This window comes from Chanos chanos, chromosome 10 (assembly GCF_902362185.1).
Source record: "Chanos chanos chromosome 10, fChaCha1.1, whole genome shotgun sequence".
Classification (NCBI taxonomy): Eukaryota; Metazoa; Chordata; class Actinopteri; order Gonorynchiformes; family Chanidae; genus Chanos; species Chanos chanos.
The window spans coordinates 21318060-21333450 of record NC_044504.1 but is presented as its reverse complement, the minus strand read 5'-3'; the positions used below and the strand labels follow the sequence as shown (position 1 = coordinate 21333450).

The following is a 15391-nucleotide window of genomic DNA, read 5'->3' as shown; positions in this document are numbered from 1 at the left end:
AAAAAACCCTCTCTCACGGAGAAAATTGGGGGCTCCTGTAAGACCTACTGTCTTTAGACATTAACTGACAGCCAATCAGTGAGGCTCCATGAAAAAAAACAGAGACATGAAAATGATTTCCCTTACAGTTATCCCTTTCATTTTTATTCTATTTTAATTATCTTCCAGTTACTTGATTAGATCATTGCTACCTTGCTGTGTGTCTGTCTGTTTGTGTTTGTGTTTGTGTTTGTGTTTGTGTTTGTGTTTGTGTTTGTGTTTGGGAGGTGGCTTTGAAATATGACTCTAATACCTTTACTTGGAAATAGGAAATAGGAAAGAGAGAACAAGAATTATCTTTGCTTTTCTGTTGATGCAATCTTTCTGTCACTATCTTTTTCTATTTATTTATGCATGTATCTAACACCACACATTCCTTGTGAGTGCTACACTTTTTTTAATTTATACCTTGACTAATTTCTGTGGCATGGCTGACTGTTGCAGTTGATAGAGGAGGTTTGAGACCGTGCAGTCTTTACAGAAAATGCTCTACATTGTTGTTTTAAACAGCTTTAAATAATGACTGATGGTAAAATGCTGAAGGAGTGAAAGAATGTTTTTAATCCTTTCTTTCTCTTTTACACTTGTATTGTACTGTAAGCCAAATTCCCTGGAGGCAATTGTAGATTTTTATGAGTACTTGTGTGTTTGAAGGAGTGAGAGAGGCAGAGCAGAGAGACAGAGAGAAAGAGAGAAAGAGCGAGAGAGAGAGAGAAAGAGAGAGAGAATGGGTGTGTGGGCAACATGCACGCACCCTCCTGTGTCACCACACCAGATGCCTTGAGGTTTCAACAAAACACACAAGCACAAACACACGCAAACACACACGCAAACTCTCTCTCTTTCTCTCCCTCTCTCTCTCTCTCTCTCTCTCTCACTCTCTCCCTCTCTCTCTCTCTCTTTCTTGCTTTCTTATTTCTTCCCATTTTCTCCTCTCCTCCATTTAAATTAATAAATACACTTGAACTGGATTAAAGCTCTGTTCTATTATTAATATGTTGGGTGAAAAAAACACAGTGTACTCACAAACAAATATTCCTCCTAATCAACCATCTTCACACCATTTCATCAGCATTCCTGATATAGAGATGGCTGGGGTATTTACTAGCATGTTTACACATGAGATGCACAAATGAAATGTATCCATTTATCTTTCATTTACAGCAAGGGAACATGCTGCATATTCCAATCCAGAACATGCCCCATTACGATCGGTTCATATTCAAAGCTGTATTAGCTTAGTAATTTAGCCGGTACAAAAACCAATGGACATTTACTGGTCAAACTGTTTATTGGACAAAAAAAAAAAATCTGCTCACACGTAAAATAATGCTTAGTACCTCTCCTATGTGGGATGAACTTTACTTATTTGAGGTGTACCCTACATGAACTAAAATGGCTTTAGATGCTTTAAAGAGATACACAGTTGAAGGTAACCTTACAGATCCTGTGGAGGAGCAGGTGGGAGTAACTACCCTAGGGGAGATATAGTTCTCCTCAGCATTGTTGGTTTGGTGAAACTGTGCGTGTGTGGGTGGATAGGGCCTGAGGACAGATGCTTGGAAAAGCTGATCATTATCAGAATAAAGGAGTGTGTGTGTGTGTGTGTGTGTGTGTGTGTGTGGGTGTGTGTGTGTGTGTGTGTGTGTATATGAGAGAGAGAGAAAGAAAGAGAGAGAGAAAGACAGAGAGGGATGAGATTTGCACAGATTTATAATGATGACTTCTTTATTGTATATTGTGTCCTCTATTTTAACTAAATGACTGCAAGAGCTGTTCATGCTGATTGCAGTATACAAAACTTGTTTAAGGACATGCTCATTTTTTTACATATAAACCCAAATGTTCTAAACCGTGAAAGTGTGCGTGCTGTTTACTTCATGCAAACATAAGAAATGGATGCCCTGAACGCATGGATGGGTGGATGGATGAATAGAGAAGTAGAGGCATTGGAATTTGTAGACATCATCTAGAGACAGTTACAGTTTGCTGAAAGGCATGTCCATGCCACTGTAAATGCAATGTCAGGGATGAATAAGCATGTCTCGAACGCTTAAATACCTCTACCCTAACGTAAACACCACGTCACATACACAGAAGCAGTTTCCCGTTCGTGAGTAAGAATATACGGAAAATCATTTATTAATTTGACCATTATGCAAGGTGAGCTAAACATGACATTTGTATTATACAAAGCTTTCTGTAAGTATTGGTATTAACCGTATTTGGTCATTTAAATGGATTTTGACAAAGAGAGTAGTTAGCGATTTTAAAGGGCTGAATAATTTATTTAAAAATGTACACCATAATTAATAGCAATTTTCCATGAAGTCATTTCTGATACGGTACTAATCAGTAAAGAAACACTGAATTAGACTGCAATGACTGATGACACCCTGAACTGTAATTCCAAACAAGAGTCAATAACTCTTTTCTACAAATCTCCAAAACTTTACACATACAAAACTATTACCAGATGGAGAAACTACAAGAACCAAAACCTTGAGCTGTTAAATCCTATATTAGAGATAGTGAGAGAAAAAAAATGATACTAAGCTTCATTAACATGTTAAAATCTCCTTCCTTTCATTCTAGCCTTTGGTTTCTTTCTCTAAATAAGACACATTTACACCTGTGAAAAACGAATCTCACTCTTTTCTTTTAAGTGTCAATTAGATGCGACAACCCCCCCCCCCAATCCTCCACTTACAACACATACACACTTATACGTACATTCACACACCTGTCAGAGGTTTCTTGCTGGCAGTGAATGAGTTAAGGGCGGTCCTATACACCTGTCCTATCTGACACCTGTTTCAAGGCTCTCAGCCAATCAGCTGTGAGTTAGGGAATCTACCTGGTAGAGATAAATCACAGCGCAGGCATAGGAAGAAAATCAAATCACTTCATTCATCAGGAACATAAACACACGCCTGATTCTCTCTGCTGGACTGACAGAGCATAAACACACACACGCACAGAGAGAGAAAACCAAACTAAAGGATTTTATTCCTGCAGTGTCTTAGAGGAGTCATGACCAAGGAGATTGAGTAAGTACAATTTATTTTGAAATTAAAAAACAAAGTTATCAGTGGTTTGTTGTAGGATATCTTTTTAAGTTGCAGAAAACATTTAAGCATCCAATAATTTGAAAATATATCACATTTACAGTTGCAAATATAATCCAGTTATTTCATTACTAAAACTTATATTTACAGGGAATACAACTGACATTGATTTTACTTAAAACTCACTTTGTTATCTGTTTAGTTTTTAGCTTGGGGATATTTTTAAGCCAAATTTTTTTGGTTCATTAGTTTGATTTCGTTCAGAAACCTCCCTCTCATGACAGCACATGTGTAATCCTGTCAGTCACAATTAGAAGTTTCGCTTCTCCCAGCCGAGAGTCACCTCATCCCTGTGAGAGAAGAGGATGAGTAATGTGTTGTGCAATGGGACCCAGTTGTGAGGTGGAACATGGGGGCAATTCTGTGTGTGTGTGTGTGTGTGTGTGAGTTGAAACCAAGACACAAACACAGAGAGATGCACACACATGCTATCTCTCTCTCTCTTTCTCTGTGAAAAGTGAGTATGGGGGTTTTCTGAGCTGTGGTTGTTGAGGTTCATGTTGATACTGTCCTAGGGGCTTCTGCGTACAAAACCCAAAGGAAATGGGTATCCAGAGGTAATGCGTTAAAAAACATCCAGATCTTGACAGCATTAAAGTACATAACAAGTACATTTAATATAGGCTTTAAAACTGTCAGGCTTATCAGTTTCCTGTGTAAAGAAATGCTTTTGTGTTTGTTTTTCAAGAAAAATAATTCTGTCAAGAAGTCTTTCTGAAGAAAACTTTGAACGGGTAATCCCTGTTTGAAATGTAAGGCACAGGAGGTTAACAGATATATACAGTTTGGGGAAGACTGATAATGCCATCTTTAATTAAGCTGATGTAACATTCACACTCTCTCCTGACCAAACACTGAGGGAGAGCTTCATCCTTTGGAGTCAGAATGAGTAATTATGCAGTAGTAATGTGCAAACGTTCTCTGTTTGTTCTCTTATCCACCCTTGGTAAATCAGGGGATGCTTACCCCAGTAGCTGGGAAAGTTTCAAACAAATCCTTTTTTTCCTTTGTTTATCTTTGTTGGAGGAGTACCTGATCCCTCTCAAATCTTGTTTTGTTTGTAGTCTTGGGGCAATAGTGAAATTGAGTATACCCCAGTTCAGTCTCCCGGTCCTGAACTTTGCATCAGTTCAAAACTGCCGTTCTCAAGATGACAGACATTTTAAAATAAGGCAAAATTTTGGAATAGAAAGGTTGTCACAGCAGATTTTTCTTTCTTTCTTTCTTTCTCATTTAGAATTTTTGACTGACTTGCTATTTTTAGAATAAGTATATTTGCATTCTAGTATGTTTTGTGGGTGGAATGTTTCAGACATGAATTTTCTGTAGCCGAGTTCCAGAGTATTAAGATTTGTGGTTTTGCAATCGAAACCCCCATAGCCCCAAGGTAGACAACTGCTGTACCTAAGTGGTGTTATTAAATCCTCAGTCAGACAGCCAGACAAACACCACACATACACATGCACATACACACACACACGCACGCACGCACGCAAGCACGCACACACGCACGCACATCAGGAATAGTTGTGTATGGCCTCTTAAGACATATATGAATACACAAGTTCACTAAGTTCACTAATCTTGGCCCTCAGCCAATGAGCGGCCTTCCTGTTTTTCTGTTACTTGTCTTCCCTGTACTGATTCTCACTCTTTCTCTTTCTGTCTTGGCACTAGGACTCTGATGGTTCTGCAGAACGAGAGTTTTAACTACCCACGTTACCCAGACAGCTACATGATGGATTCCTGGCCCTATATGGACAGCACTGACCTAAACAAAAACGATTTCTTCTACGACTCCTGCAAGGTAGTCAGTCATCTGGTTTTATCAGTCAGATTCCAATTTTTTTTTTCCATCTCTCGAGTAGTTGTGAACTGTAATAACTGAAAGCTGTTTGTTTCTCTCTTTTAGACTCCAAAAGAACAGAGAGTGACAGCCCACAGGGCAAGCACATACAAACCATTGGAAAGGTGAGTTCAATCACACCTAGCACAGTACAAAACTGCACTGAACAATCTGTTTAGAAAAGATAGGCTGGGAAAGATGGGAGAATAATTGGTTGGAGGTGGAGAGGAGGGCAAAGGTATGACTTCCCATTTACATTGGACATACGAGAATAAGGTGTGAGACAGTTGCTGTGGTGAATGACAGGCTGTCTTCTCCTCCTCCTCCTCTTCACCTGCCTTGTGTAGAAGATGACTGGAGACATAAAGAGAGGGTTTAGTCAAGGTCAGAGACGGGTGAATAAGCTAATCCTACCTCTTCATCCCACCCCACAATCAGTCTGAGTCACAAAAGAGCACCAAGGTTCGGAAAAAAAGAGTTCCTATTGTCCTCATGAAAAATGCACAACAGTCAGGCGTGCTGTTTTCCCTAAAGCACAGCCCCAAAGAGAAACTCAAACAGAGAGAGCCGTCAGGATTAGGCCGCAAACAGCATCCGCCCACGACTCGCAAATCTTTTCTTTTCAGTAGCAGAGCTCTCCACCAACACTAAGATTGAATTGAACATCGCCTTTGTTTACTTTTGACACTTTTTTTACAGTACCATTTGAGTTGTTACTTTTTTGCCGCCGCACGATTCAAAAGGACGTGATTAATAGCTGTTAGCATTGGTCCTAGGTGCAGCATTTTTGGATTAGACTGCATTTATTTGAAGCTATCAACTAATTGGTCATGTTTCTGAATACTCAGGACGCCGAATAGCTCTCCGCCAGAGCTGGCTCCCCTGGAAAACTCCACTGCTCAAATCATGAAGATGCTATCAGACAGCATTAACACACCTCAGTCCCAGGAGCTGTTGGACAGGAAGTTGCTTCCCCTGTGCCCGGGGAGGCAGGCTTCCGCTGGTGCTGAGGTCTACAGTCAACCTAATCCTGCCGATAACTATGATAAACTAGTCCTAAACAACATCTTCGAATCTCTCCTTAATCCTAAATGGCCAACAGAGACTTCCTACCCAGAAGCCACCACAGAGGTGAGAGAACAATTTTCCATTTTTCTTTCAGAAAGTTGCTGAATATGTCAGTTTTGTATAATAAGCGTATTTCCCTCACTAATTTAGTTCTTGCTGTTTCATTTGGATATCTCTGTCTTTCCCCAATCAAAACAGAACCTACACTGCACAAATGGCTTTACAGGACAAGCAAGCCCAGTGTATTCTGACTCATACACCAATTCCCCTCCAGAAAGATTCAGGTATGCTCTACTACACACTCCGTGATTGCCTGTTTTCATCATGCCATATCAAGAATTCTTTCTTTTCATGTGCCAACATAGATTTGCACTGTACTGAATAAAAATGATCTGATGTTATCAGATAATCTGATGCAAAGCATTCAGAAGGTATTTTGGGTAGTTTTCCTTTCATCCCCTAATTTTAATCTGTTTGTCCAATTTATTCCTCAGAAATGATTTCCAGTTCACATTGGGTGCTCCACAAGCTTCCCAGCACAAATCTACAGAGATCCCCATGGTTTACCTGAATAAGGGTCAGTTCTACCCCATCACTCTACAAGGGGTAGACAGCACTGCCAGCCTATCCTGCAGCAAAGTGAAGGTGAGTTCACCTCCAAATTGTTCTGAGTCTGATCTGAAGACTTGAAAGAGTAACATTTTGAACACTCCTCAATGTTCAGACCAACACACACATAACTACACATCTATGCCTCTCTCTCTCGCTCTCTCTCGCTCTCTCACAAAGTTCATTCTAGCTAACTTTAATGAGGCTTTACTACACAAAGCGGGCTCAAACAGACCTGTTCCTCTTTGTTTCCCCTCAGACGGTCATTATGGCAGTGTTTGACAATGAGAAGAGTCCTGAGATGCAGCTGAAATGCTGGAATCATTGGCACGCACGGCAGCCAACCGTTAAGCAGAGGGTCATTGACATTGGTACGTGTCACACACACACACGCGCGCGCGCGCACACACACACACACACACACACACACTCAGGCAGAGTAACAGTAAAAGTGCCAGATACAGGAATCTACAGGAAGCGTCAGGTTACAGGAATTTTCAGTATTGTGTTACAAATAGGTTTAGTGACATATTGCCAGTACTATAACACTACTACTTGTCCTGGTAACTTGGTCACATGTTGTTGTTTCATGTCTGTTGCTTCCTCTTACGTTAAAAGTTTTATCTGATTTAAAGTGCGAGAACTTTGTTTACCTGCACAGTGTTTTCTTCGTAAAAGCACTTACATTAGCATTGTTTCTTTCTATATCACTACAGCGGACTACAAAGAGGTCTTCAGTGGCATTAGCAATGTGGAGGAGGTGGCTTTCAATGCTCTATCCTTCATTTGGAACCCCAATGAGGAGGCCAAGGTAACACACACACACATACACACACACACACACCTGACATACGCACCTGTTTAGATGAAGTGGGGCAGCTGATGGGAGGATCAGAGTGAAGGAGTGGAGAGGTTGTCGGTAAAGAACAGGAATCTGTGGCATGTCACCACCTTCAGGCACCTGTCATCGCACTGCAGAGAGCAAGAGAGATGGAGAGAGAGAGAGAGAGAGAGAGAGAGAGTGTCCTCCCAATAATCATCAGAGTGCCCAAAGGGTTTAATCAGGGTGGGAAAGTGAAACTCAGAACAGGTGGAAGCTTGGAAGAGAAAAGTAGATGGAGATTCCAAATCTCCAATGTTTTTCTTTTTTCCTTTTAATTCAGGCATTTAATTAAGTTGTTTAAAAGTCAGAGGAAAGACAATAGAAAAGCAATGAGCAAGAGAAGTGAATCTGATTAAAGGAAAGTGTTCCACAGGGTTAGTAGAAAATAAGCAAAGGAACTTTATTCGCTCTGTATTCAACCGTGAAAAAGCAAACTTCAACACTAAAATTGCTCAAACGTATTAAAATGAATTTTAGAATTTTGTTCTGAATTTGTTTTTTTGCTTTTTTTTTTTTTTTTTTACTCTCTGTACTTCCTTGTACCTCTAATCCTGTTTCAGCTTGTCATTACATCCAATCTGAAGCCACTCCTTTTCAACAGACTAAAAACAAATGTTACGTTCAACGTCATTGTCACCATAATGGCCACCCACTAAAATATGAGACATGTTACTCCGCTCTTCCAATAACTAAAGGCCTCTCCCTTTCAGTATGACGCCAAGAGTTCATTCAAGTAGATTTCCTTTTTGTTTTGGTGATGATCAATGCTACAGTGATGTTCCTTTTTGTGTGTTTGTTTTTCCTCAGGTCTATATTGGCATCAATTCTTTGAGCACAGATTTTTCCTCTCAGAAGGGAGTGAAGGGGTTGCCACTCAACTTGCAGATTGACACGTACGATTTTAGCACCGGGACAAACCGGCTCATCCACAGGGCAGCCTGCCAGGTCAAAATCTTCTGTGATAAGGTGAGTGATAGGTGATCAAAATCTTCTGTGATAAGGTGAGTGATAGGTGATCAAAATCTTCTGTGATAAGGTGAACTCAATAACTACAACAAAAAGAGAATTAGACAACATGAGTAAAAAGGTTTTGGTTTTTTTTGTTCACAGAACAAAGACATTGATAACAGACATTGTATGCAATCATGGAGTATTTGCACGAACTATTCTGAAACAAACTCATTCTCTCATTCTCTTTGTCTGGGGGACAATACCTCTAAGAGATTTCTAGTTGTAGTTTCTTATACTTTTTTGGTAACAGAAAAGAAACGCATATTAGAAGCAACTTGCCGGCCCTTATTATAGCAGACAGGGGGTGAAAAAAATGGAGAGAATGCGTTTGATGCCACAGGGACCTTTGACCTCTCTCAGTTTTATCATTGCATAAACAATTAGTGCTGGTGAACAAACAGACATGAGAATTGTCTAACATGTAAACAAGAGCATGTCTACCGACTCTGAGAAAGCCATTGATCCCTTTGTTTAGTTTCAATCAGATAGTGATGCTCATCCCCTCATGACGCCACAGTCTTCATTATCTTTCTTTACTCCCTCTTGCGAGATGTCTGTCAGTTCACCGTTTAGACATAGCAAGTGGACAGACTGTCTTTTAGACACATGTCAAACTGGTTGAGCAACTGGTGAACAGCGCACACTGCCGTGACGGAGAGAAAGACCCAGACACGGGCAGACATAAAGACAGAGACAGAGAAAGGTCTAACTGTAGCTCTCTACGTGAGACGCTTTCAGTTCATACACCGACAAATGGTTCCAAAGATAACAGGTCTATGTATTGTTTTAGTAAATGTATATACAAATACAAACCACCCAAAATCTTGATGATGTTTTATTTGGTGTCAACAAAAAGCATCTTACAGAAGTGCATACAGAATTCAGTGGTGTATCAGCAAATGGCACCTGAGCTTTCAACAGTTGTTGTCCTGGACTCTATGACATAAAAATTCTATTCAAACAACTGAGATTGTAATACTTACCACTTGTGTGTATCTGTGTCTGTGTGTGTGTTCTGCAGGGAGCAGAGAGGAAGATGAGGGATGAGGAGAGAAAGAGGTCCAAAAGGAGGGTCAAAAATGTTGCTGATTCCACTAACAATGGTAAGTGCTCCAGACCGAGGGCACACACTTAGTAGCTATTAATGTAATGTCATTCACTGAAGAAATATTAATGCAAGTATTAATGAAACATTCAGCAGCAAACAAACTAACAGACTCCTCTCACAGAGGGTGAAAAGTTTAGTTTTAATCACAGTTAAATGCGGCCTTCCACTGTGAGCCCCATTACCAGATTAAACTACACAGAAACTCAAGCAGAAACTCAGCCCTGTTCTTTAGCCTGAGTTTCTCTGTTTAGAGCCAGCCATCCTAATTGATTTAGCATACCTTGGATTTATCTCTCTCTCATTACAGCTGGGTCTGAGGTCATGCTCATGTTCATTAGTGGAATGTAATTATTTTCTAATTTATACAACTTTATACGGCTATTTTTGTCATTCCTGTTTTTTTAAATTCTTATTCACTGGGGATTTAAGTGGCTTATTTAAGCTGTGTTATTACTGGTGGTACATCAACTGTATGTGTGGTTATTACAGGTTCTAATGGAAAACAGTCACTGGTGTCCAGTTCAGTGGGTAAGGACTGCACCTATTTCAAGACGCTAGACGACCATGTCACACAGCCTGTCCTGTTCATCCCAGAGATGCACTATAGCAACTTACAGCGCTGTGGCCTGGTATGTGCTTTGTTTATATACACCCGTACAAACACACACACACAGTTTCCCATAGTCCTTCAGAGATCCAGGGCTTTGTGGTTGGAACCTCAGCTCTCTGTCGAGTCACGTTCCATAACTGCTGCAGGTTAGAAAGGGGGGGGGGGGGGGGGGGGGGGGGTGTGAGAAAAAATGTGGTGGGAAAAAAGTGGGCAGGGATGGAGGGTGAAAGTGACAGAGGGAAAGAGAGAGAGAGAGAGAAAGAGAGAGGAGCTAATTGGTGTTCCCTGGATGTTTACACGACATGCAATGAAACTGCTACGCTGACTGACGGATGGATTAACCTAAGGGGGCTTTGTAGGACACGCACACATACACACACACAAATACACACACTTTGCCAGACCTTGTCTTGGTCTTGGTCTGTAGGTGATGAAGGGATGCTTTTCACCAGTGTTTACACAGGCAAGTGCAGGTGGGATGGGCGCTGTTCTGACAGGCCATTTTCCCACAGACTGGGGCTTTGGGTGTGTGTACGTGCCTGTGTGTGTGTGTGTGTGTCTGTGTGTGCATGTATGTGTGTGTGTATAGTTCATCTGTTAGATAAGCTTTGCATTCCATCATAACACGGATTATGTCCCCATTACATATAAACACATACTTGAATGTTTGAAATAGAGGTGGTATGCCAATTGATAGTACCGCTTTTGGCTTCATTCTCACAAAAAATGATGCTTTTATATAAATGTCTCTGTAATTAATTATTGAAAAGATCTGGAATACACGGCCACAAAGTGTACGAGCAGTTCCAAAAGTGCAGTTTCTGATTGGCTAGCTAGATTAAAGCTGTGTCTGTCAGGGAGACTCGCTCTAATGCATCTGTGCAGGCTTGGTGCAGATAACAAATGAACCATCTTCGGTGTGAAAAAAGGCTACAGGAAGTAAGGCTTCATCTCCATGACGACACCATCTCTAATCATGATTTTTATCTTTCTCTCTGTCTCCCTCTCTCTTTTCTCTCTCTCTCTCTCTCTCTCTCTCTCTCACACAGGCGCCTCCAACCAATCTGGAAGATACTGACAGGTAACTATCACCATCCTACCTTACGACTCCCACACAGCCTTACATCCCTGTGGAGGGTTTTTTTTGTTGTTGTTTTTACCCACATTTTCTTGACTTATCGTTTGCTTGTTGTTGACATGATAATGCTAACTGACATTGTGCATCAGCAGCAGGACTCCTCTGAAGCGGGTGAACTGTTACACAGAGACCACTGATCAGTGCAGCCCACCACCCAGCAAACAGGCCCGACGGGAAGAACAACAGAGAGGTAACTAACAAATAAAGACATGACTGGAGTTACCTGGTTCTCTCTTATCAAATCAATGTGACCAAAGACCAAATCAAGTGTAGGGTCGTCGTGTAAATCCTAACATTTGTATTGTGTTTGTGTGTGTGTGTGTGTGTGTGTGTGTGTGTGTGTGTGTGTGTGTGTGTGTGTGTGTGTCCTCTCAGTATTGCTATATGTAAGAAGAGAAAATGAGGAGGTCTTTGACGCTCTTATGCTGAACACCCCAACTCTGCGAGGACTGAGAGAAGCTGTGAGTAAATTCTAAACATATGCTAGATTTATGTAACTGTAAAATATGTGCTTTGGGCCTTAAAGTCCAAAGTATTTAAACAATCTTCTCTGAGACACTTTTTTTTTTTTCCATTTTCTCTTCCTCAGATTTCAGAAAAATATGGGCTGCAAGAAGACACCATTGGGAAAATCTTCAAAAAATGCAAAAGAGGGTGAGTAGAATGTCTGTTGAAGTCAGACATACGCACTATCATTGTATTCTTCTTCTCCGTCATTAGTGGGAGTAATCCAAGCAATAGCTGTCGCCACAATGACTAACCCACACGGGTGGATGAAAAGATGCAAAAGGGCATTTCTACATGTTGAAATGTTCTCCTATTCAAATAAGCAACTACTAAAGCTCCTGGGGTTTTGTGTGAGTTCCAACTCAACGAGGTCACTGAAAGTAGGAGTAGCCAGACCTGCTCGGCTGGCGAGCTGTAGCTGTAGGAATGTCATAATTGCTGCTCCCTGAAAGAAAAAAAAAAACATTAAAAGAAAACAAAAGAAAGACGATGGAAAGATTTCGACACAGTCTGAGTCATCCAATTGTTTCTCCGTTCCAATGTACCCAGAATTTGAGGATGACTTGTGATGTATTTACCTCAGTGAAGAGGAAAGATTGTCGCCCTTGATAAGGCAAGGTTTTGATTTGGACTGAATGATGTTGGTATCTGATTGTGTAAATGGAGCAATGGAGGTTAGAGGCAAGTATGCAGTCTTCTGAGACTTTTACAGCCACACAATTAGCCCTGAGTAACCTGTGATTTTAGAGGCGGCTAAAATATCAGTTTGCACAAATTGTCTGTTTTGCTTTATCCGAATCTTTGGAAACAACTAAGTTTGTTTCTGTCCTCTGACAAAACTCTGTCTCCAATTGTATGCCCGCCCTCTGATGTCAAAACAAATTCTCAGCACTCATCCATCAAATCAAAACAAGTGATCATTAAAACAAGAGGTTATATAATACTCCTGTGAAACAGCTGTGAAGTAAATTGACTCTTTGGCATAAAAGGGTCAGACATAAAGGTTGCAATATGTTTGCTGCAGTTAGGGTTCAGTCCTTGGTGCCTTGGGCTTTGGAAAGATCTTTAAGTAAGGTGGAATTAGCCCTGGGTGTTAGACTGATGATATGGATGACAGGGAACAGTACAGGTTTGGTGGCATTCTCTCTCTATCTCTCCCCGTCTCTTTCTTTCTTCCTCCTTCAGTCTTTCACCTCCCCTTGAGGCACAGCCATTCAGCAGTAACGGGCTATCCTCCAGCAGGCTCTGTCTGATGAAGGCAGAGTGCCCTCTGGGTAGTGTAGTCTTGTTGAGATTTATGGCACTGATGGATAAGTAGGAAACAACAGAAGTTAAGTTCCTGTTTCTGGAGGTATCTAGGGTGGCTAATCAGCTGTTGTTTAAAAGTGTTGGCTGTGTCTAAAGATAGATTAGTTTTACTCTCTGGAAGTTGTTAAGTTGTCTGGAAGCTTGAGGTTGTGAAGGACAGGAGTGTATCATCAGAGGACATCTGATTCTCAGTCTGCTCTGAGGGCAAGCATGTTTTGGCCGGTTTGGTGTGATTAATGCTCATTAATGTGTAATGGCATGTATGAGGCCTCTTCCTGGGAAGGCATCAGCCCTTATCCCAAAGGCTCTATACCGGCTCTTTATGATACACCCATCTGATTTGATGTTGTCCTCCTTCTCGTTCTAGACTGACTGTATCCTTATGATTAGTTTGAACTTGCACATTGGTTAGGTAAACTAACCTTCTGTGCTTGTGTGACCTACAAACTCATTTCAAAAGAAATTAACAAGTAACCTCACATGTGATGTCTGACCATATTCTCTCTCTCTTCCTTTCGCATAGGATTTTTGTAAACATGGATGACAACATTGTGGAACACTACAGTAACCACTCAGCTTTCCTCATTGAAATCTCTGAGGTGGTTGTGAACCACTTTCAAGTCACCCTGACAGAATTATGAGGGCGTCAGGAGAAGCCAATGCTGTCCCAACTGCCAATCAATCACTGCCTACAGCACTGCCATGGAGACGGACTCTATAAGGCCAGATCTGTTGCTATGGAAACCACAGAATTCTGGAATACAACCACCAGTCACACCTGCATCAGTCTTCTAAAGCTCCTCAATTGTTGCCAGTCATTGCCTTCTGTAAATACAGTTTATACTCCCATATTCATACATTTATTATTTTATTACTGTTGACAAGTATTGCACAATGTGAGCAATTATGTTCAACAGAAACATACTGTAAATATTTATTGTAAATATAATAATAATATCTTAAATGACACATTTGAATGGATATATTTCCATGACCTATTTCTGCCATGAGTTGTATGTTATTTCAAAGTTATACAATATTAAGCCTTTATTTAGTTTTTTTTTTTTTTTTCTTTTAAAGCTGCCAGTTTCGCTGCTTTTAAAATTCTCATCATTTCCTTGGACAGATAAGAAGCAGTGACATTACTTATGACTGCCCAAAGGGTTGTTTGGATGCTGTTATTTTTGCTTGGAGAATGACTTTTTTGTTTTTTTTAGCTATTGTTACACTTCCATTCATAGATAACACTGCAGCTGTCAGCCTGCTAGTTTCACATCTGAAATTGTCCATCAAGAGACATTTTTAGATTCAAGAACGTCACACATTTCCACCTCCAGAGTCGCACTACTTTCAGTGTTTCCTTCACTAAATGCCCAGGGCCTCCACATTACCGGCTCTCCACATTTCCAGGCTGCATTCGAACATTAGCAGTCAGAGCTGAACCACTGAAAACCAGGTCACAGAGCCCTGACAAAAATGTTACAGTAACATTTTTGTGAAGTGCTTGTGTGTGTGTGTGTGTTTTTTTTTTGTTGTTGTTGTTGTTTGTTTGTTTTTGCTTTATTGTTTCACTGTACATTTCAATGCTTTGAATGGCTTGTTTTGCTATGTTTTCAACATTTTCCTTTTATACCTACTCTCCTTTTTTAAAGAAAATAAATCTTACAAAAAAAAAATCAAAAATACAAAAATGCATTTAATTATGTCTTACTGTTATTTTCTTTGGTCATAACAAAACACTTATCACTGAATACGTATAAAGACAAATAAGGGGAACATCAGTTTAGCATTAGCCTTAAATAGCTGTTTGTCATTTAAAGAAGAAAGTCCTTTTGTTTGTTCACATATCCATGGTTTGAGTAGGTTAAAGATGATTCCATTTGACACTGCGTTAAATACTGGATTTCAGTTATGAAAACAGGTCAGCTGTCTAGGGGTAAGCTCAATCTGTGTGTCACAACAAAATCACATACAACAGTAGATACCTGGAAACGTAAACCGGTATTCTGAGAACTCTAGACTTTTTAATGTAGAGGTGGTGTTTCTCCATTTGGAACCAAGGTTCCTCTGCGGGCAACCTAGCACACCTGGAAACTGGAAATCAAAAATAAACAAATGTTTTATTTCCGTGTGAGT

At 40.4% G+C, this 15391-nt stretch overlaps 1 protein-coding gene across 1 annotated transcript; it reads left to right on the top strand.

The window, feature by feature from the left end:
• The first annotated feature begins 3072 nt into the window (after positions 1-3072).
• Positions 3073-13896, top strand: grhl3 (grainyhead-like transcription factor 3). Its single transcript, XM_030787049.1, has 16 exons — positions 3073-3089; positions 4845-4974; positions 5080-5138; positions 5862-6144; positions 6280-6365; positions 6576-6726; positions 6950-7061; positions 7407-7501; positions 8381-8539; positions 9606-9687; positions 10182-10321; positions 11352-11383; positions 11536-11630; positions 11816-11901; positions 12030-12094; positions 13779-13896. The coding sequence occupies exons 1-16, from the start codon at positions 3073-3075 to the stop codon at positions 13894-13896; spliced, it is 1710 nt and encodes a 569-aa protein (XP_030642909.1).
• Positions 13897-15391: the final 1495 nt, after the last annotated feature.